The 23,888-nt window shown below is 36.7% G+C and overlaps 3 protein-coding genes and 1 non-coding gene across 5 annotated transcripts; 1 reads left to right on the forward strand and 3 right to left on the reverse strand.

Moving 5' to 3' along the window:
- Positions 1 to 9,070: 9,070 nt before the first annotated feature.
- Positions 9,071 to 11,070, reverse strand: LOC140804638 (protein BZR1 homolog 1-like). Of its 2 annotated transcripts, XM_073160712.1 has the most exons (3): positions 11,003 to 11,070; positions 10,706 to 10,968; positions 9,071 to 10,129 (listed from the first exon to the last, which is right to left on the reverse strand). In XM_073160712.1, exons 2-3 carry the CDS (start codon positions 10,931 to 10,933, stop codon positions 9,323 to 9,325), a joined length of 1,035 nt encoding a protein of 344 aa, XP_073016813.1. In that variant the 5' UTR covers positions 10,934 to 10,968; positions 11,003 to 11,070; the 3' UTR covers positions 9,071 to 9,322. The 2 variants fall into 2 exon arrangements, with proteins under 2 accessions (XP_073016813.1, XP_073016811.1); XM_073160710.1 differs by having other exon boundaries at positions 10,706 to 11,066.
- A 1,320-nt stretch (positions 11,071 to 12,390) lies between these two features.
- On the forward strand, positions 12,391 to 16,828 carry LOC140806052 (dolichyl-diphosphooligosaccharide--protein glycosyltransferase 48 kDa subunit-like). Its single transcript, XM_073162491.1, has 13 exons — positions 12,391 to 12,755; positions 12,868 to 13,004; positions 13,708 to 13,833; positions 14,251 to 14,304; positions 14,444 to 14,557; positions 14,731 to 14,786; positions 14,911 to 14,952; positions 15,397 to 15,472; positions 15,576 to 15,647; positions 15,808 to 15,933; positions 16,013 to 16,117; positions 16,409 to 16,492; positions 16,605 to 16,828. The coding sequence occupies exons 1-13, from the start codon at positions 12,470 to 12,472 to the stop codon at positions 16,650 to 16,652; spliced, it is 1,326 nt and encodes a 441-aa protein (XP_073018592.1). The 5' UTR covers positions 12,391 to 12,469; the 3' UTR covers positions 16,653 to 16,828.
- A 488-nt stretch (positions 16,829 to 17,316) lies between these two features.
- TRNAD-GUC (transfer RNA aspartic acid (anticodon GUC)) lies at positions 17,317 to 17,388 on the reverse strand. The gene has a single exon. It is a non-coding gene; the product is annotated as a tRNA-Asp (tRNA).
- A 141-nt stretch (positions 17,389 to 17,529) lies between these two features.
- On the reverse strand, positions 17,530 to 19,151 carry LOC140806053 (protein rough sheath 2-like). The gene has a single exon (XM_073162493.1). The coding sequence runs from the start codon at positions 18,853 to 18,855 to the stop codon at positions 17,689 to 17,691; it is 1,167 nt and encodes a 388-aa protein (XP_073018594.1). The 5' UTR covers positions 18,856 to 19,151; the 3' UTR covers positions 17,530 to 17,688.
- Between the last annotated feature and the right edge of the window lie 4,737 nt (positions 19,152 to 23,888).

The raw sequence follows: 23,888 nt of genomic DNA on the forward strand, positions 1-23,888 counted from the left end.
ACCTAATGCCCTTATCATTTTGTCTATGCACCTAATCCACCACAAAGTGTTGACAAAGACATGTATAACAATGCAAGTTCTAGAAAAATTAACAATGCAATGACAACACACATCAAAGAAAATGGAGCATGATATCATGATTGCTCATAGGCTCAAAGCTCACCAAGAAAAAAAAATAGCAATTGTGTTAAATCCCACACACTTGTCCTCTCTAACTATCATCAAGAGCAATTTATTCATAATGCAAAAGTGAGAATGCAAAAACTATTTGCACGCAAAGAAAACATCATTTTTTTTTTCGCATATGAGGCAATCAGGATTCAGAAGAAAGAGATAACAAATGAACTAGGTGCTTGGAACTAACAACGTCACAATTTTTTTCTTTTTTTTAACAAAATGCAGAAAAAATGAATCAAAATACTAAAGATCAAATAAAATAAAAAAAAATCAAAAATCCCACAGTCAAGTCAAACTTCTCGCAATCAAATCAAAGCTCCCACACCTAAACTTGACATTGTCCTCAATGACAAAAAATAGATGCTCAAGTTAAAACGATAAAATAGTATGAAGTTAGAGAACTCCCCTGAAAAATGTTGAGCATCGTAAAGAAACATCATCTATTGCTGCGGAGGGGGAAACGGTAGTGCGCTGGAGAAGATGTGTGTGCAGGGCCGAGAGACTCTCAGGCGGAGGAGATCGTGGTCGTGCGAAACTGCTGTGGTGGTGCGATGTTGCTGTGCGAAGGTGGTTCATGTGCGCTGTGCGAAGGTGGACGAGCGCAGATGGAGGTGGCGCTGCGGTGGTGTGTGCAGCGGCGCTGTGAGAAACAAAAGAAATAGGTTAAATATATTTTTTTTTTTTTTTGAAAATGAAAAAGTTCCTAGCAGAAGAGGTGTTTCAATAAGGCGTGGCCACGCCTTATGCGAAAACCTCTTCTGTAATTTTTTTTTTTTTTTTTTTTAAACAGTAGAGGTGTTTCAATAAGGCGTGGCCACGCCTTATGCTTAAACCTCTGCTGTAAAATTTTTTTTTTTTTTTTTTTAAAAAACAGTAGAGGTGTTTCAGTAAGGCGTGGCCACGCCTTATTCTAAAACCTCTACTGGAAAAATAAAAAAAAAATACAAGAACTAAAAAAATTTGGGTTGCCTCCCAAAAGCGCAATTTTTTTAAGTCGTTATGCTCGACATTCATTCTTTCTTGTTGCTCATGGTGGTTCATAGATGGTCACTTTGTCCACTTTATCCCGCTTGAATATTTTCATAGCAAATTTCAGCATGTGCATGTTTTCTTTGAATTTCTTGGAAATCTGTGTCCCTTGGATATTTCCTCCTTTTTTCATGAGTACATGCTTGGGTCGATCTGGAGGGAGTCTTCGCTCAATTTTAGATATCTGCGAATCAGAGAGAGAAAATCTAGCATTAGAATTTTCAACATGTCTTTCAATAATCTCCTCTAAATCATTCTTATCCACAAATTTTGAATTTTCTTGTGACAAGTGATTAGCGATATCAAGAGTATTAATAGTGCTTTCACTAAGAGGATATTTCATGGTATCATAAATATTAAACTTTGCAATCTCACCATCAAATTCCATAGTAATGGTACCACTATTAACATCTATGACAGACTTTGAAGTTTTCAAAAATGGTCTTCCTAGCAAAATTTGACTGTTTAATTCATCATTTTCCATGTCAACCACATAAAAGTCAGCAGGAAAAATCAAATTTTCAACTTTCACAAGAACATCTTCAATTACACCTCTAGGATATACAGTGGACCTATCAGCCAACTGGATCACAATGTCAGTTTCAGTCAGAGGTCCAAGTTCCAAATAATTATAAACAGAATCAGACATGACATTGATAGAAGCACCTAAATCCAACATAGCCTTTTCAAGTCTAGTATCGCCAATAGTACAAGGGATAGAAAACATACCTGGATCACTGCATTTGATAGGAATAGTTTTTGGAATAACAGCAGAAACATGTTCTCCTATCTTTTCCCTTTTACACCCCTTCAACTTATGTCTCTTTTTTGTAGTACACAATTCTTTTAAAATTTTAGCACAACGAGGTACTGGTTTAATAACATCTAATGAAGGAATATTTACCTCGCCTCTACAAAGAGTGTCATTCAACTCCTTAATACTTTCACATTTCCTGTTCAACGCAAGAGGGAATGGGGGAATAGGTTTATACTCAAATAGAGGAGAAAACTTATCTTTCGGAGCATCATCTTGATTGATTATTTTATCCCTAACCTTTATCTCATTCTCTTCCTTTTGCTTGATTGATGCTTGTACCCCAATTTCTTGAACATCCAATTCTTTACAATTTCTCAAAGTAATTGCACTCACATTCTCTCTTGGATTCACCACTGTCTGAGAAGGTTTATTACCTAAATTTTGTGCTTCCAACTTGTGAATTGAGGTCGCCAACTGTCCCACTTGAGTGCTCAAATTCTGAATGCTAGCCCTCGTTTCCTGTTGAAATTTTTGAGTGTTTTCAGCTAAGGCCTTTACAATTTCGTCTAGAGACATACCTGAGTTGGGTGCTTGCTCTGGTGCGTGTTGTTTGTTCCAATTCTGCTGTGGATATCCCTGTTGGCCTCCTTGATTCTTATAGCTGAAATTTGGATGATCCCTCCATCCTGGATTGTAGCTATTAGAATATGGGTCATATCGATGCTGGGGCTGCCCAGGAAATCCACCAATCGCATTGGCTTGTTGCGTGGGTTCTTCTTGTTGTGACGAACACGTATCTGTAGGATGTCCCACCATAGCACATACACCACAAGCTTTTACCTGTTGCACCTGTCCTGCAACCAACCTTTCAAAAAGAGATGTCAAAGAATCTAACTTTTGATCGATAGGAGTAACACTTACCTCATTGACTTGTCGTGGAGGGTTGTCTTGCCTAGTACCAAACTGTTGTGCATTGGCAGCCATGTTGGAGATTAGAGCTCGTGCCTCTCGAGGCGTTTTGTTCACCAATGCACCTCCACTTGCAGCATCAATCATGTTCCTATCAAAGAGCGAGAGTCCCTCATAAAAATATTGAACCAGTAGTTGTTCTGGAATCTGGTGTTGTGGACAACTAGCACACAATTGCTTGAATCTCTCCCAATACTCATACAAAGTTTCCTCATGCAGCTGTCTAATCCCACAAATGTCTTTTCTAATATTTGCTGCTCGTGAAGCTGGGAAGAACTTCTCCAAAAATTGTTGTTTCATATTGTCCCAAGTTGTTATGGATCCAGAAGGCAAGTAGTAGAGCCAATCTTTAGCCTTGTCGGCTAAAGAGAATGGAAAAGCTCGCAGTGAAATTTGTTCCTCTGTGATCCCTTGTGGTTTCATGGCTGTGCAAACAATATGAAACTCTTTCAGATGTTTATGGGGATCTTCACCTGCAAGACCACGAAAAGTAGGCAATAAATGAATCAAGCCAGATTTTAATTCAAAAGTAGCATCAGTAGTAGGGAATTGAATGCATAATGGTTGTTGAATAACATTAGGATTAGCTAACTCCCTGAGTGTTCTTTGAGCTTGTCCTGCCATTTTTTCTTCGTCACTTTCACTTCTTTCAACCTCCAGATCAATGTCCGATTCGCTTTCTGTATCGTTGGAGTCCGATGATACGTTCAAATCAGGAGATGATGATGATTGTTGATTTTCACACTTTAATCTTGCTTCTTTTCTCAATCTCTTAGCTGTCTTCTCAATTTCCGGATTGTATTCAAGTTTACCTGTACGAGAAGAACGAGGCATAAAAAATAAAAAAAATCAAAAGAAATTAACCTTGCACCGTTCCCCGGCAACGGCGCCAAAATTTGATGTGCTGTCGTTGACCACCAAATTAATTCCTACTCTTTTAAATAATAACGAGTGTAATGGTGAGTAGGGTCGAATCCACAGGGAACGGTAGATTTATTTCTTTTGATACTAAAAATAAATAAAGGGGGGATTTGTTTTGATAATTACTAAATAAAATAATCTAAACTAAAATTACCAAGCAAGAAAGAATAATGAATCTAGAATTGAAAATTAATCGACGAGAATAAATTGAAGAAATTAATACGAGAAAAATACTGATTCAAGGGGATTCTACTATTTAATTATCTCACTGTTCATCGGTTAATCAATCATTTATCCATGTTATTCCAAACAATTAACCTGAGAATAATAGGGATAGCCGCTAAAATTCTTGTGTTTTCCTAAATTAATTGACCGAACCCAGCATCCAGTCAAAACTTACCGATAATCAACTGGGCACGATAGCGTTCCATATTAATTAAAGATAGCATTTAGGTTTCGTGAAAACAGTTAATCCTAAAATCTAACAATCGAGATAGCTGCAATTGGAAGATCTAGTTCCGCCGATTATTTAGATTACACACGTTATGATAGCACAACACATCTAACCTATTGCTACTTACGTACCAATCGTTCATGACAATTACGGATCACTGAATTCATGATTAGCATTAGAAAATCATACATCAAATTAAATTGTCAGATTAATTGACGTATAACATTCATATAATTAAATCATAAATCAACGAATATTTGAGCAAACAAGAATAATAAATTAAAGTGCAAAACCTCACAGTGATAAAATTAAACAATAAACTATCCCTTGAATCAGTCTAAGAAAATTAACCTAACATGGTTTGATCTATAATATTCATGAAAAATAAATAAAAAAGCATAAAGGAGCAAACGATTTTGTTGGAAGAAAATTTGGAGTCTTGCGCCTTCTTTCTTCCTTCACGTGATATTGATGATTGGTGATTGGAGAATCTCTAAGGCTGCCTCTTTTCTTTCTTCACGTGATGTGCAGGTTTTGGGTCTCAAAACTTTTTGCTAAAAGCCCACTAACCTCTTAATTAACCCTAATCATAAAATAATAAATAATATTTTATTTAGATTTTCCCTTCTTGCAATTTTCTTTTTGGCAGCTGAAGTATCGTCATAAGGCGTGGACACGCCTTATTTCAGGACTTCTTCTGGTTTGGCCATTCTTTTCAACTCTATCTTGGAAACTTCAAATGTGATAAACATCATTTTTTTTTACTCAAATTTGCTCCAAGACCGTAAAAGTTCCTCCTACAATAAAATTACACAAAAATGTGTCAATTAAACATATCGGAGGTTAAAATAACGGGAAATATGAAAATAAAATATTAACTATTACAAGCCTATCAGATTGTGTAAAACCAGCTGCCACCAATGCAAGAGAGAATTTAGAATTCCATTGTCTTGAAGCTTGCTTCAACCCGTATAAAGATTTAAGAAGTTTGCAAGCGAAATTCTTTTGTTTCCTTTCAAAACCTTGAGGAATTGTCATGTAGATTTCCTCTTGTAAATCACCTTGCAAGAAAGCATTTGTCACGTCCATCTGATATAAATGCTAGTGTTTGGCAGCGGCTATAGTTAAGAGACAACGAACTGTGACTATCTTAGCCACTGGAGAAAAGGTATCCTCATAATCGATACCATATTGTTGGGTATAACCCTTAGCAACGAGACGAGCTTTAAAGCGTTCAATGCTTCCATCCGCCTTGTATTTAATTTTGTAAACCCATCTACACCCAATTGGCTTCTTTCCAGAAGGTAAAGGTACAATGTCCCATGTACGATTGGTCTCCAAGGCAGCAATTTCCTTAGCCATGGCATCACGCCAAAGTGGATCAGAAGCTGCCTCTTGATAAGATTTAGGCTCTGTGAGAGTAGATATAGATGCTAGAAAAGATTGATAGTGGGGTGACAGCTTATCATATGAAAGAAAATCAGAAATGCTATGGGCAGTAGAACTTGGTGAAAGATTTGAGCAGACATAATCACGGGTCCAGATTGGGGGGCGTGATGTTCTGGTAGATTGGCGAATAGAAGTAGTATGGCCATGAGAAGAAGATGGGGCAACAATGGGCAAGGGCAGTTGTTGAGGATCGATTATTGGATGAAAGGAAGCATCATCGGTAATCAAGGATGCTGGTGTAGGAAAAACAGAGGAGGATGGTGTCATGGTAGAAAAAGGGAATATATCCTCATGGAAGACGACATCTCGAGACACAGAAAACTGGTTTGTAGAAATATCTAAGAGTTTGTATCCTTTTTGATGGAGTGGATATCCTAAAAAAACATATGGTTTGGCACGAACATCGAATTTATCTCGTGGCTTAAGATTTGACGCATAACAAAGACATCCAAAAACTCGAATGTGAGTAAAGGAAGGAGTCCTGTCAAACAAGACTTCAAAAGGTGTTTTATGGGATAAGAGTGGAGTGGAAATTCTATTAATGAGATAAGCTGCATGCAAAACACAATCACCCCAATAAGGATCAGGAATTGAGGCTTGTAACTTTATGGCACGGGCTATGTTAAGTATGTGGCGATGCTTGTGCTCAACGAGACCGTTTTGCTGTGGTGTATATGGACATGAGCTTTGGTGAATAATTCCCAAGGATGTGAAGTATGTTTTGCAATCATGATTGAAAAAATCCAAAGCATTATCAGTTCTAATAATCTGAACTTTTTGATTGAATTGAGTAGAGACAAATGTGAAGAAATGTTTTAAGCATTGGAGTGTATCAGACTTAAACTGCAAGAGGAAAACCCAAGTGCATCTCAAGAAGTCATCAACCAAGGTTAGAAAATACCTAGCACCACTGTGAGTAGGAACTCTATAGGGACCCCATATATCAATGTGAAGTAGCTGAAAAACATGAGTTGAATTTGATCTTTCACGAATGGGAAATGGGCTTCGAGTTTGTTTGGCTAATGGACAAACAGAACAATGAGATGTCAGATATTTAGTCTTAATAAAAGGTAAACATTGTAAACGAGAAACAGATAAATGTCCAAATCGTTTATGCCATAGATCAATGCTTTCGTTTACATGAGCAGAGGAAACAGAAGAACAAGAGCTTGAATTACAACTAGGCTGCACATTTGGTTGAGTAGGTATTTTATTACTGGTATGAAAACGATCAAGATAGTATAGTCCATGCTTTTGTCTACCAATCTCCATGATCTTCCCAGTCAAAAGGTCCTGAAATATACAAAAACAGGGATAGAAGATGACACAACAATGATGTTCTTTGGTGAATTGGGAAATGGACAGAAGGTTAAAGCTAAAGTCAGGAACAAAGAGGACTTTGGGCAGAGTATAGGAAGAAGATAATTGAACTGAACCACATGAAAGAATGGGAGTGTAATTACCATTAGGCAGTCTGACCGAACCAGGAGATGAAGCACAAGGCTGAGTCGATTGCAAAACACTTGAAGTACCTGTAATGTGGGCATTGGCCCCAGTGTCTAATATCCAATCAGTGTCGTTGGAAACAGTCATTAAGCTAGTGAATGTACCTGCTAAGTTGACTGTAGCTTCTGGAGTATGCGAAGGTTGATCAAGTAACTTCAAGAGCTGCTGGTACTGAGCATCAGTAAGAGCATGAGCCACAGAGGGAGCTGCTGTTTTGGAGTCCTCAGACTTAATGAAATGGTCAGAAGTAGTGTTAACACTATTGTGAGCCGAGAATCTCGAAGGCTTTTGAGTGAACTTATAGTTTTTTGATTGAGGAAACCTCGTATGTAACTTGTGTCCAGGGGGATAGCCAATTAACCGAAAACACTGATCCTTTGTATGACCTATAACATTGCAGTGCTCGCATTTTACTGATTCAACTTTCTTAAATGACGAAGAATAGAAGGCAACAGAAGGCAAGGCTGCACTTGGATGAGATGAAAGGACTACTCTATGAGATTCCTCTTGACTTATAATTGAATATGCTTGATTAACAGATGGCAGAGGGTCTAACATCAAGATTTGACTGCGAACATGCCCATACGTCTCATTCAAGCCCATGAGAAATTGAAGAAGACGCTGATGTTGATCATGATCAAGATATGCCTTAGCAGTAGCACATCCACAAGATGGAAGCGTAACCAAGGAAGAATACTCATCCCATAACTTCTTCAAGTGTGAAAAATACATCGAAATGGAGGAAGAGCCCTGTGACAAATGTGAGATCTCACGATGAAGAGAAAAAAATCTCGATCCACATATTTTGTCAAATCGCTCCTTGACATCCGTCCATACAGCTGAAGCCTCAGTGCAATATATGATTCCACTAAAAATTTCCTTCGAGACTGAGCTCATCAACCACGATAGAACAATTGCATTGCATCGCTCCCATTGATGCAGAGTAGGATGATTATCAGCTGGTTTTCGACAAGTTCCATTGATGAAACCGAGCTTGTTCTTTGCTCGTAATGCCAGTAGTATTGCCCTACTCCAAACTCCATAATTTTCTGTACCAATTAAAGGTTCTGAGACAAGCGAAGCTCCAGGGGCATCAGATGGATGCAGATATAGAGGATCGCTGAAGCTAAAATTGGATGCATTTACCGCCATGAATCAATTCGAGCAGATGCGGAAGAATTCAGCTCTGATACCATGTTAAAGGAAGAAGATACTCTTCCATGGAGGCGGTTAGGTTCATCGCCAAAACGAAGATGAAGGAGACAAACGAGAAAAATGAATTTCAATTAATTGTTGATGATTACAGAGCCAAGCTATTTATCACTTTCTTAGTCAAACTAATGGTCCATTTAATGACGTGTACATATATTTAACATTTATGTTAAAAATATTACTTTTTATGCTAAATATCGGTAAGGTTGACCCGTCTCACAGATAAAAATTCAATTCTTGAGACCGTCTCCCAAGAAACCTATTCAAAGGTTTACAGGAGATGAACCAATTCTTTGAAAATTTATGCAGATTTTAAAATGCAAGTGACCTCAGTTGATTTTGGTTACATTCCTAAAAAAATCAATTATTTCAGTTCGATAATGGGTATTTTTTTATAGAAAAAATCATATAAAAGAAGGGCCCGTGTGGAGAGTGAATAGTTTATTTTATACAATCGACACTACAATAATTCAATATAAAACTAACTACTTAAAATTTTAGAATAAAGTCGACAAGTTCAATCTAGACCAGTCTTACTCACACTCCATGTTATTTAAGTCGATCTTCATTAATGTGTAAATTTTATTAAGATAAAATGGAGTTCAAATAATACCATTTTTTTTCCAGAATTAAGAGTTTCCATAATACAAGCACGTGTAGCCAATGTCACAAATTGTGGAAACCGGGTTCTTGAGGAATGAAGTTTGACAACAAACCAAGGGGAAAAGTGTTGTATTTCCCTATGCACTCGCCTCAAGCCTAATACAAAAGATAGTTATAATATTACTAACTAATAAATCATTGCCCAACTCGTCAGACGAGCCATGTTTATATCTGATCGTCGTCGGCTATGACAATGCAGGCATGACACCTCGAGGCAATGCGGCACAAATGGGTATATCTTGCTGATCAGCACAAACGGATTCGAGATTATACGCACAAGCCTTTCTGCTCCCAAGTGTTAGTTCCAAATCATCCATTCCAACGTCATGTATCCTTTCACCCTCCCACGCGTTAACGGCACCCTTACCAAACTCGAGCTCAGGGCTGCACGACCTCTTTGCGGCTGCTCTCCGTCTATATTCACCACAGCCATCAAATGTATCTTGGAGAAAATTTGGGTGAGCCAGGGGTTTCACAAGGTTATAAGGTGAAAGGGGAGGAGTCGAGGCTGGTACTGTCTGGAAACTGACCCAACGAGCAGCATTTACTGTGGACAACTCAGATTCGTCACCTTCTGGAATCGGGACGGGTGTGAATCGGCGAGGGTGTTTTGGACTAGATGGGGCCGAAGAAGCGAAAAATGAGTGCACAAAAGAATTTAGTGGAGCATCGGGAATGGATCTCCAATGTGGCTTGGGTATTGGAGTTCTGTTTGGAGAAGAAAGTGGAGGAGTAATGGGGGCACTATTTGATATGCGGAGAGGAGGAAGGGTGGAGGAGAAGGATGTTAATTTTCTAACGATAGGGAGATTGTATGAGGTTGAGTTTCCATCACAGCGTGATGGACTCGGGAAGGACGAGGATGTGGGGCTGGCATGATAAGAAGGTGCTGGGCTGGGGAATGCTGAAGAATTCGGACTCGATTGGATTGATGGAGGCAAGCTCATAATTGTAGGACGCAATGGGTTCTCGGACATTGGTCGATTGGATCCCTGTGAATGTCGAAGTAGATCAAGTGAGCCAGCAGTATGACTAAAGAACAAGTACATGGTCAAAGCCATTAGAGCAAAAGATACAGCGTGCCTACTAGTTTTCAACAACATCCGAAGCAATACCGCAAGAATTAGAAATCAAATCAGAATTATAGTAAAGTTCCAAGTAAAAAAATGATAAATATCAAAAGGGACAGCTGAACAATTGCAAAACCTCATCACCTTCAAAGATCATCTTTTAGATCCTTCAAGTTTTCTGGCTAGAACACAAGGTGCAATTGATCATATATCAGTAGATGAGCAATAAAAAAGGCAAATTTACCTCCAAGAATGTCGATAAAGAGATGTAATTTAATTGAAGAATTTTGGGCAAAAAAGGTCACCGGGCCAGCTGCCAGTTAGTTAATCAATCACCTTAAAATCGGGTACGAACATTTCCAACAAAACAAGCAGATAAATTATATCCAACAATCAATTCGTGAAACGCATAACCAAACGACCCATTTCAAATATCAACAGAAAATCAGAGCAGAACGAAAAGAAGATAAGAAAAACTAACAGAAATAATCAATTAACCTTGCGATAAGCGGTGCCATCTTCCTCAACAAACCAGCCAGCTTCGGCGCAAAGCGCCTTCAAGACTTCATTATTGTCGCATTGTTTAGGGAGTATATAGTTCCCCTGTGCTCGAAGACCGGAGAAGATTTTGGCAGCTATGGCTCTCCTCTTCCTCTCTCTCCTCTTGTTGTTCTCCCTCTCCTTCCACGTCGGCAGCCGCCCCGTCGATGAACCACCCCCTGTCATTTTACTAGCTCAGTGCTCACGCCACGCCTCGCTCGCTGCGTCAATGACTGGAGAGGCTGAAAATGGGACACGTCCCGCTCACGAGGGGGACTTCCCCCCCGCGCTTTATCGGAATTTGCCCTTCGACTCACATGGTTCCTCGTGTTTGTGTTTTTTTGTCATTTTTATTATTATATTATTAAATTTCAATTTTTATAATATATTTAAAATATTTTTTAAATTATACTCTCAACATAATTTGACAATATAAATTATTAAAATAAAAAAATATTTAATACTGATGTATTATTCTACATATAAAAATTATGTCGACCCAACATCAACAATCTAAATTAAAAAATATATATAACAAAATAAATTCAATATAAATTATCAAAATCGTAAAAAGTTAATTTTAAATTACTAAAAATGAAGTTTCTTTCTTATTAAATGTATCCTTTAAAAATAAATTTATTAACTTTATTCTTTCAAGACAATTTTTAAAATTATACAACAATCAAAATAATTATTATATTTTGGCTGCGTTTGGTTTGGAAGATAAAATAAACTAATGATTAGTAAGTAAATGATAAAGAAAATGATTGTTGTAAGAATGCATTATATGGTGTTATGTTTGGTATTATTTTCAAGTGTGGGATAATTTTGAATTTTTTGATGAAAGGACAAAATTGTCCCTTCTTTTTTTTTCTTCTACTCCGGCGGCGACAGCGACGGCGGCGGTCCGGAGGGTGGTCTGGCGGCCATCGACGTCGACGGCGACGGTCGGCGACGCCGACGGTGGTGGTCTTCCGGCGACGACCGGCGGTGGTCTGCGGCGACGGGGCGGCGGTGGGCGGTGGCCGGTGGCGGCGGTCATGGCGGGAAGTGGTGGTGAGTTTGGATATATGAGAAGGGTAAAATTGGAAAATAGGAAGGATTAAGATTTGAATAAATAATCCTAGGGGGTGAGGAGGTATTATTTTAACCCACCTAATATAACCTAATCATTCATAGGAGGTATTGAGCGAACCAAACGACTGACTAGGTAGGATAAAATAATCAATCCCTCCTAATCACCCGAACCAAACGCAGCCTTAAAGATCAAAATATAATTATAAGAAATAGTGAGGGACTATATTATAATTTGATATATAAATAAAAAAAATTAAAAAATGACTTTAATAAGAATCGAACATATGACCTAAACCCCAACATTAACTTTATCCGCTGAACTACACATAATTTACATTAAAATTTCAATATTTTATTAATATATATAGTTATTAAAACAAACCATTATACCAAAATTAGTTACTTTTAAGTGACTCAAACTTAATAAAATAAATTGATAAATTGATAGATATACCAATTACCAAGACAGACTGAATTGCAGGAACCCTTTCCTTCAATTTCGTTTTACCCCCCATTTTTCCCTGATTATAAAAATGCACTCCCAAATTTTACCCTTATTTGTTCCATAACCCCCAAGGCCACACTTCCCTTTTTCAACTATTCAAGCCCAAGTCTTCGCCCTAAACCCTCACAAGAACACATACAATGGCAGTGTCAAAATCCTCCCGCATTTTTCTCCTCGTTCTGAATCTACTTTCAATTCTACCTTTTCGTGGCTACGCATTCTCCCCAGAAAGTCCCACGGATCGCCGCATTCTGGTATTGCTCGAAGATCTGTCGCTTAAATCATCACACTCTCTGTTCTTTTCATCACTCCAATCACGCGGCTACGACGTTGATTTCAAGCTCTCGGGTGATCCCACCATCGCCGTCAAGCGCTATGGCCAGTATTTGTACGATGGCCTAATTATCTTCTCTCCCTCTAGTGACAGTAAGTGTGATTGGTTTGTATGATGGGTGGATTAGAAGTTTTGATCGGGTTCATTTTATTTCTTTTTTTGTTTAATCTTTTGGGTTTTTTAATTGTTGAGAGATTTGTGTAGGGTTTGGAGGGTCGTTGGATGTGGAGGGGGTTTTGGATTTTGTCGACTCGGGGCATGATTTGATTTTGGCTGCGGATTCAAATGCCTCCGATTTGATCCGTAACATTGCTGCTGAATGTGGGGTGGATTTTGATGAGGTGGGTGATTCTGTTCCTTCTTTGTTTTGGATTTTCTGTTGCAGAATAAGCTGGTGTATGAATTGTTACTTGAAAGCAAGCTAATGGGATTGAAATTCATTTGATTAAGATCCGATTTCCTAGGATTTTGACTCCTAATTCCGTGCTTATCATTCCCCGCATACCCTTTTTGCAACTACCAGGGTTCTTTGATGTCGTTAATTATTGACATTTTTTAGTACATGAACGTACAATTGTCAAGTAAAGATAGCAATATTTGCATCGCAATGTACGCTGTTTATGCCAGTCCGCATGCTGATGAAAAAAAGTATTAATTTTATGTACTCCAAATGGTAACACTGTTAGTTCCAACAGAAGAAAAATAATTCTTAAATCAACCTTCTTATTACCTTTTAATACTGGTGTCTTTGTTCCAAAAAAGATCAGAGAATAGAATCACCCGCTGACCCACAAAGGTTGGGCCTGGCTAGAAACCTCGGTTTTTTATCATTACTTTGAGATAATCAATTGGAAAGCACTTGGAAAGGAAGAAGCATTTTTGTTTACTAAAGTTATGATGCATTGACAGGGAAGACTCAATTCCGGTTTGGATGTCTTTTGCTATCTAACTAGTTGTGTATTGTGATGTAATGCAATAATTCACCTGCTAGTTAACCTGGTATTTATATTTCTATGCTGTTTATGTGTTTGCACTATTGCACAGGGTCCCACCAGTGTGGTCATAGATCATTCTAGTTATGCTGTCTCAGAAACAGAGGGAGACCACACGCTAATTGCAGCTGACGATTTTATTCAGTCTGATGTTATTTTGGGAACTAAAAAGATCGAGGTCAGCTTTTGATAATTGAATGACTGGTATAGTTTTTTGATGAGCATATTTTGGTGTCACGGACGTGTGTTTCTGGATTTTGTAACTTCCATACTCATTTGTGACTGTTTATGTGTCTATTACGATATTTCAGATGAAATTTTATTCGGTCTGATTTTTGATGGAGTATAATGGTGAAGAGATGGTTATTGAGAGACATATGACTGGTGCATGTACTATTGCATATAAGAGATGGTTATTGAGAGACATATGACTGGTGCATGTACTATTGCATATACTGATTTCATAATTGTACATTGCTTGACTGTGTATCTGCCACCTGTGGTTTATGTATTTATACGTCAACTTTAAACTTATATTATCTTTCACAATGATTATCAGGAGCTTGTTTTCTAACTCTTGGTATTTGCGAAACAGGCGCCTGTGCTTTTCAAAGGTATTGGCCATTCACTGAATCCAGAAAATAGCTTGGTAACGTAGATTATTATTATGTTTGTCTTTGGGTTTTTTCACCTCTAAAGTTCATGAAACAAACCACAGAATGAACTTTCACTGATGATAAGTTTTTCGTGATGACCTTCTCCTCGGTTGTTCCTGTTCCAATTTGTAGGTTTTAAAGGTTCTTTCCGCTTCTGCTTCTGCATACTCTGCGAATCCAAACATGAAGTTGTCTAGCCCACCGTCGCTTACCGGAACTGCTATCTCTCTAGTTTCAATTGTGCAGGCTAGTTATCCATTTTTCATATTTTTACCTCGATAAATACTCATCAACAATTGTGCTAGAATACATTTAAATTTGCAGTCAATATGAGGTTCTATTTTTTCCTCCAACATTTTATAAGATAATACATAAATCTCCAGCATATATATAGCATAAGGTGAAATTATGCATTACAGGCTAGAAATAATGCACGGATTATGATCTCCGGTTCATTAAACATGTTTAGCAACAGGTATGCTTTGCTGTGAAGTTTAAGTTTATGAATATGTTATGTGTCATTAATACAAGAAATAGTACTTGGAATTGCTCAAGTAGACTCCTTTTTGCCATGAGAATTTGTTTGTTTGTTGCACCAGGTTGTTCAGATCAGGGGTGCAAAAGGCTGGAAACTCTAATAAGTGAGTGGATTTATGTGCAATAGCACTGTTGATTTGTCTTGCGCATTGTTTGCATTTTCATCTAAAAATGCAGGACCTGGTGATTTCTTTACATTTGACCTGCTTTCGCATGTCATATTACGAAGTTATGTTTTTATGCCTGAAGTAAGCATTTATACAGTCTTGTGTAAGTTTATGGTTGTCATATTATCAGAATCATGGAGTCATATAATCACTGCATAATTTTATTTGATTCGTATGACACAAATAGAATTCCTGCCTTACTCTTGTCTTTGTTAGGTTATGAAATTGTATTGTTTTCCTGCAAATATCCGTTATGGTATAGTTATTTGCGTGTTTTGCTATGAAGCAGGATTATAATTTTTTCCATCTGATGTTCGTTGTGTTGGAAGATGTTTATGTTTCTGCTTTTCAACTAACAGAAAATGTGATGTATGGGGACAGGTATGTAAAATCTGGAAATGAACAGTTTGTTACTGAACTTAGCAAATGGATCTTCCATGAAAGGGGTCATCTTAAGGTTATTTATTTCAGAATTATGTAGAAATAGAATCTTTCAATTTTTTGGCATTCATTTTTCGACAATCAAATAACCTGGAACTTTTTTTTCATTCTTTCCATAGTCTGGCAACATTAAGCACAACAAAGTTGGTGAAACAGAAGAGCCTCAAACTTATCGGATCAACGATGACCTGGTAATTCTATTTTTTCCAGTGCTAAACCCTGTTACCTTTTTTACTGCCATTGTCTTTTAAAGTCTACTGGTCAATAAATTAACTGACTTTCCTAATCCACCTGAACTATTTCTTCTGGAATATTACAAGATCGTTTGATGATTATGATAATATCTTCTAGGAATTTTCTGTTGAAATCTTTGAGTGGTCTGGTACTAGTTGGGTACCACATGTTGCAAATGACGTCCAAGTACAGTTCTACATGATGAGCCCGTATGTCTTGAAAACATTGTCAACAGATCAGAAGGTAGTTTTACCAATACATACGTCCATTAAACTCTCCAGTGAAAGTGTACTCATATCTTGTATACGTGAATTTGCTGCAGGGGAAGTATCACACTTCATTCAAGGTACCTGATGTTTATGGAGTTTTCCAGTTTAAGATTGAATATCAGAGGCTAGGATATACTAGCTTATCTCTTTCAAAGCAGGTATGTTTATTCCTTACTATTTTGGTAGTATTCACCTATGCGTTTTACAAACTTTTGATTTAGAAGTTAGAAGACAAGCTAAAATGATTACTGCTATATGTCGACAAAAATGTCACTTTAACTTGCAAAAAACCATCTTAAAATATCCAGTGAGAGTTATTCGCTGTGTGCTGAGAGATGCTCTGTGTGAGCTGTTTAAATTTTAGTTGCTGGAGTGTTCATCTTTCTACGTAACCATCAAAAAAAAAAAAAGAATAACAGCCATGAATGATGTATTTTATTTTACTGCAGATTCCTGTTCGGCCTTTCAGACACAACGAATATGAGAGGTTTATTGTAACGGCGTTCCCCTACTATGGTGCTTCATTCTCCATGGTAAACTCTCTACCTCCGTCTCTCTTAATCTGGGCTCTGTTATTTCAAAATTTATGCCCTCATCGGCAATTGTTTGACGTTTTATCGTGGCTATGATGATTGATGACTGCAGATGGCTGGATTCTTCATCTTCAGTTTCATTTACCTTTACCACAAGTAAAAGCTGTCTTGTGTAGACAAGCTTGCTTTTGATTACATTACCTCTTAAGTTCTTCTGGCCTGATTATTGAAGATATTTTCTGAGTTTTATTGAAGGTCTTACTTTATAGATACCAACATTTATTGTAGCTTTAAGGACAATTTTGGATTAAAAATTAGAGGAGTTTCAAGTTCTAACTCGTCGATTAGGAATTTATATAATTTATTTTCTATTGTTGAAATTTTCAAGATCAATATTTGATCGCTAGTCCCTTACAACATGTTCACTTAAAATTTTTATTTGTTCTCTCTTTTACTGAATTTTCATTTTTTATATTAATATTTCATCAAAAATGATTCCATTGGGAGAAGTTCCAAAATATGATGCATTTAACTACCATATGAATAAAATTATTTAAAAATACTAGTGATTTTAACAATGAGATGTATATGTATTATTATTTTATGTTTTTTTTAAAAATGGGTTGATAATAAAATTCTTATTAGTACAAGACAAAATTAATAAATAATAAATTTTATATAATGGTTAATAATATAATATTTATAACTCAAATATTCTTTTGAAGAGAACAAACCGATTAGTTTAAAAGAGAGTGTGTGTGTTTTGGCTTAAAAGTAGCCGCTTAAGTGATTGGTAAGACCCATTTTCTCGTTTTAAAAAATTTCGCCGTTGCCGGGGATCGAACCCGGGTCACCCGCGTGACAGGCGGGAATACTCACCACTATACTACAACGACTTGTTGAGAAAATTTCACATCTATTTATATTTAAATGTTTATCTCACTGAAACAAAATTCTTTACCATTTTCATCGTAGAATCACTCTCAGATTACAATACAAACTCCAAGCAAATTTCCATTGCAGCAGATTAATTCACATTGTGACATGAAGCGATTTTATTACATATTTCATAATATACGATTTCATCACAAGACTTGTAGGAATATATCGCAACTGTTCAAATCCTATAAAACACAGCGTATCAAAATCTGATAATCATGATGATTGGGACTGCCAAGTACAAAATCTGATCTCATTTATGGGGCATTGTGGAGAAACCCATTAGAAGCATGTATCCCGATTTGCTCCAGCACCTTCTCCAGCTTCAAGTGTTTGCTGCACCATGCTTCCATTAGCCTCGCCTCTTTAGCTTCAGCGTCCCTCTGTAATGCGTTCAGTTGCTCCCTGTACTCCCCCTCCATTCTGCTCAAGAATGTTGTTTCCTCCTCCCTCATGCATCTTATCCTCTCCTCTATCTCCTCCGTCTTCTCCCTCCTCCGTCGCCCCTTCTCGGACTCCAGCTGCTGTTCCAGCCTGTTCAGTCTCCACGTCGCTTCTTTCTTGTGCCGCATCCAGTTTTCTTTCCCCTCTTCCAGGTCTTTGCAGAGTTGGATCAAGGTGCCCATCTGCTGAACCGGGAAGAACTGGGACTGGATGACCGTATCCGGGTGGGCCGGGTCGAGGACCGCCGGTTCGGAAGGCGAGAGCGTCAGGCTCACGGATGGAGATGGAGTGGAGGAAGTTGATGTCAGAGAAGACGTTGTTGTCGGCGTGTTGTTCATATTCATCCACGGCGGAAGCCCAGCTCCTGCTCCGGAAACGGGATTCACCGGGTCGGTATCTGTGGCCGCCGCCGCAGCGGATCCGAGGGAGAGAATCGGTGGTTGTTCGGGAAGCGGGAGAGTCCCAGGCATAAGAATAGTGGAAGGAGACTGATAAGCGAAAAGCTTCGGCTGAACGTATTTCTCCGCAAAGGTCTCCAAGATATGGTCGTACTTCCCCTGAGCGGCTTTCTCCGGCGACACCCTGCCGTTTGCGACGGAGACAGCGGGGGGGTTGCCGTAATCCTGATTACCCTTCTGCGACTTCTGCAGCTGCTTCAGCTGCTTCTCCTTGAACACCTCCCACCACTTCCCCAGACGCTTGGCGGTGCGGCCGGGCACCTCCGCGGCGATCTTCTTCCACTTGTTCCCGTACTTGGCCTGCAGAGAAATGACCAGACTCTGCTCCTCCGGGGTCAGCGAACCCTTCTTTATCCCAGGCTTGAGGTAATTCTTCCACCTCTCGAGACAAGATTTCGGGTCCCTATCAAGAGGCTTCCCCATTTTCTGGGAGATGAGATTCCATTCCTTAGGACCGTATTGCTTGACATAGGCTCGGAGAAGTGCATCTTCTTCCGGCTGCCACCTCTGTCTCTCCTTCATCTCTTCACCATTTTCTAAACAGCAAACACCCCAAATCACCACCCTCAACTCCTCATTCAAAAAGATCGATTCTTGAGTCAAAGTAGAAGCGTGAAATATATAGCAAAAAGGTACTCTTTACTGTTTCCCCAAAGCACAAGAACAGGGGATGAAAATGGATTATATAGTAGTTTGGGGCAATATAATAAGATTTTGTTAAGATAACAAGAGTGGGGACATCGGGAGGTGGCTGAGTGATGATTCAGAATTGTGGTGGAAATGACAGGACAGGGAGGGGGGCTACTACTAGTGTAGTGCACAGTGTACTGTGTAAAAAAAAAGATGCCAAGTTAAATATGAGCTGTGTGGAAACACTTGCTTTGCTCCCACGCTCCAATCATTACACAAGCCATTAATCAAAAGGTATTTCAAAATTTAAACTTCAGTTTATTGCCCCCTGATGTGTTTTGGATCCAAGTTTATCCTTTTACATTTGGGTGGATTGGAAATTTTGAGACATGTTATTTTTTCGAGTATGAAGTATGTTTTTAAATCTGAACTTGTCGATCTAGACATGCTTTAAATTAGATGTCAAAAGCATTTGATTTTAGGGATGTAAACAAACCAAACCGTTCGCGAGCTATTCGGAGCTCGGCTCGATAAAAAGCTTGTTTGAGTTCGTTTGTTAATCATATCAAACCAAGCTCAAGCTCGATTTTGAGCTCGACAACTTAATCAAACCAAGCTTAAGCCTAAGCATATTCGGCTCGAGAGCTCGCAAACATGTTTGTTAATAGGTTCGCAAGCTCGAACTCGGCTCGTTTAGGTGGCTCGTAAGCTCGAGCTTGACTCATTTGTTGAATTGACAAATAAAATTATTAGTACTAATAAAAGTTAAACTTGTATGTCTAATATAAAATTAGTTCATAGATATATTTAATTTTAACAAGCTCGAATCAAGCTCAAATTCGAGCTCAATTGTATGTTTTACGAGCTCGAAAACGAGCCGAGCTCAAGTGACGCTTGTTAAATATGATAAACGAGCTATTAATAAACCAAGCTCGATCTCGGCTTGATTAACATGATAAACGAGTTTTTAACGAGTCGAACTCGAGCTTTTCACAAGTTTAGTAATTTCAAGACAAGTCGAATTCTAGCCTGATGATAAAAGCTCGAATAAAGCTCGAGTTTGAGCTCGAGCTCTATCAATCTTAAACGAGCCAAACTCAAGCCAGATGATAAAAGCTCGAATCAAGCTCGAGCTCGAGCTCGAGTTTGAATTAATCTTAAACGAGTCAAGCTCAAGCCTGATACTGTTCGGCTTGGTTTGGATCGTTTACATCCCTATTTGATTTAAATGGGGACGCGCGTGGGTGAAACGATAGAGAGAAGCGAGTAGGGGGTGGGAGACGCATCAACGCATTTCTCGGATCTGTTGTAAGGAGACTAGTATTTAGTGTTTTGGTCCCTGGAGGAAGTGGCGGGCCCCGTTCTCATTTTTGGTGTGTCGCGTGCCCAATTACAATTTCCCCCCTCGGGATTGGAATTCTAATTTCATGCCTACTTTTTCTCATTTTGATCAACATTTTGTTTTTGCAAACGTACTGCTTTTGGCATTTTATTTTATTTTATTATTTATATTATATAAAGTGAATATTGATAATATAAAATAGAATCATTGTTTTAGCTTTTTGGACTATGTTATTAATCCGGAAAATATCTAATATGAAAGTTGCATATACCTTGCTTGGAATAAAAATTGATTATGAGACGTGATATTGTTAAATTTATTGAGCATGTTTTATGTGAAGTTTTCGGTCGATATACCATATGCATGAAAACTGATTTAATAAAATGAAGCATTTAAATTTTAGAATAAATATGAATATAAGGCTTATCTAGAGTGAGTAAGATTTTGGTTAAATCAAATTAATTGATCGAACCGAGTCAATTCGAAAATTCGGTTTTCAAATTAAAAAAATTCGGTTATATTGGTTATATCGGTTCGGTTACGGTTTTCAAAATTTTGAAATCGGTTAACGAGTTAAACCGATATAATAATTATTATTATTTAATCAATTTTTATAAATATTTAATTTTTAATTATAGAATCAATATAATATGTATTAATTGTGTTCAAATAAAAATTATACATTTGTGATGTGTGTGATTTTATGTATTTATGCATTTGTGTAAACTGTAGTGTTAAAAAAAATACATATATAATTAAAGTTAAATCACAATTTTTTTAAACTAATCGGTTAATTCGGTCATCGATCGAATTAACCGATTTTAATTCGGTTCGGTTTTCATCGGTTATAAAAATTAATTCGGTCGGTTCGGTTATGGCTAATTATTTCGGTTCGGTTATGATTAATTCAATTCGGTCGGCAATCGAATTGACCGAATGCTCACCTCTAAGTTTATCTATGGAAATTTTACACAACGTAAAAGGAATTTACAAAGATATACTTAGTTATATATAGATATTTTAATATAGATTGAGAGAAAATTTTCATTTTATCATGTATTTGCAAAAAAATTAAAATAGATTGTATTTGAGTATGTAATTTATCATTTGATAAATATTTGTCTGGACTAATATATAAATTTGATAACATCGAAAAAAAATCATAAATAAATAAAATTATACGAAAATAATATTTTTCCAAAATCATTATGAAATAAACATACATGAAAAAATTACAACTTTTACTATAATTAAACCCTACTAGAAAGAATAAACATGTATTGATTTTGATCAAGTCAAATGAATACTATAACATTCCGTTTGTTAGGGTGCATAAGAAATGAAATCATCTCTATGATTTGTATTATATTTCCTACGACACAAGTACGAAAGGAGTAATTGATCATTAATTCATTGTTTGATGAGTAAATGATACATAAAAAAATATACAAAAGTTTATGATAATCCGTCATTCATATCATTCTTGTAATCGATTATCAACTCGATCCAAATAATGAAAAAACATCATTTTTTCATATGAGTCGCGAGCATCAGTTTCATAATTATTGACTCGTGAGATAGTTTCAAAAAAAACATACTAAAAAATTTGATGTCATAGATAGCATTAAAAAACGCGAAAAACGATAATTAAACGTGGTTTAGCTGGAAGTTTGAATATCTAGCTTCATTTTATGTGCAAAAATAGTTATTTAGAAATTAAATTACGAAAAGTATTTTAAATTTTAAATAAAAAATATCCCACTGTTTAAAATTTTGTGAAAAAATATTTAAATTTTAAAGCTTAATTTCCATCCGTAAATAAAAGAAATCCAAAGGCTTAAACTCTTTCTTGACGTTCTTAATCCCAAAAAGTCCCTCCTTAGCGAATGGGAGGATGGAATGGCTTGTCAAAATATCTTAGTATTCGAGTCCAGAATTAACCACGGTCCAATTTTGAATCGGGTTCGACTCCACCTAGAATTGGACCATGGTCAATGATTTGGTTAATGGGGTTCATATTTCCAATGTTCGGACTTCGGAGCTTTCCCTTCAACTAAACGGTTCTAAATCAATGGGTTGTCTGATTAAATCTATTTATTTTTTTATTTTATTTTTAAATACTTATTATGTTATTAAGTTTTAGATATTTAAAATAACTAATTTTTATTTCATGATAAAATATCTCTCTAAAATTATTTTAAAAAAAAAACTCTATTTTCATCTAATAAAAAATATTACAAAAAATTATTTTAATAAATACTCTCTCATCATTATCATTATAATTTCCCAATTTAAAGAAAATTACTATTTTTTTTATCTTAACATTGGTTTGATGCATTTATAGTTTAAATTAAATTTAATCATGTAACGTTTTGAAGTATGTTGTTATGAACATCAACAAACAATCAATTTTTTGAAGATAAGATATAATTATTTTGTCTATATTTTTTTCGAAATATTTGTTAGCAATAACCTTTTATTTCAAATAAATGCTCAAAATTTTTATTTGTATTTTCTCTGATGTGTCGATATACGTGTTGACAAACCAAAAAACTGTTTTTCTTTTCTTTGATTTACGTTTTTTTGTTTCAAAATTCACTTATCAACATTGTGTAACTAAATTTATTTTAGAATATTGTATATTTTAATGGCATGATGTTTGTTTCGAGATTGTTTCCACCTTCTAGTTTTATCTCCTACTATTGAATACTAATTTGTTTTTGTCAAAATTCGACCGTGAAATCGGATGAAGTTGGTGAAATTGGCTACTGTCTCCGAATGAGTAGATGTTTTGCATAAACTCAATATCGTGAAATCGGATGAAGTTGGTGAAGTTGGCTACCGCCTCCGAATGAGTAGATGTTTTGCAGAAACTAAAATTTTTTATACGAAGGATTTTGAAGAGACAATGAAGTTTTCTTCTGGCCTTGGAGACACGTGAAGGGTTGGGTAGTTTCTTGTGGGTAGGTATGAGAAGAAGGTTTAAATGAGGGTATATTTGGAAATTAAGTCATATTTGGAAATTTTTTACTTTATAATCAATCACAACAAACACTAAATTATTTATCCCAATTTTCTAATTATTCATACCAAACACTGTATATTTAATCACATTATATCAACAATCTTTATATTTGCATAAATAATCATTAAGTGATATATCAACAATCTTTATATTTGCATAAATAATCATTAAATTTTTTTTTTACTCAGTTATCTCATAACACAAACCAAACGAAACTTAACAGGGACCATCACTTACCATCAAGAGTCGAAAAATTTGACATTTTGAAGTTATTGATTCCGAATACAACGGAGATCAGGACTTGTACGCGAAAAAATCAGGTAATATTTTTTTACTAACCGAACCTGATGGAAAAATTAACTACTTGACTTTTTTTTGAAAGGTAACTGCTTGACTTTTGGGTACCAGGAAAAATTCGTCAGATTGGCGGGTTCCGAAATTTTTGGCATAAAAAATATCTTCCATTGTATGAAACAACCAACCCGAAATTATTAACTCGGGTTCGGGTTTTTATAAAAATTACGCGGCCCGTGACCAATCAATGATCCATGAACCATG

Source organism: Primulina eburnea, chromosome 11 (assembly GCF_022965805.1).
Source record: "Primulina eburnea isolate SZY01 chromosome 11, ASM2296580v1, whole genome shotgun sequence".
NCBI lineage: Eukaryota > Viridiplantae > Streptophyta > Magnoliopsida > Lamiales > Gesneriaceae > Primulina > Primulina eburnea.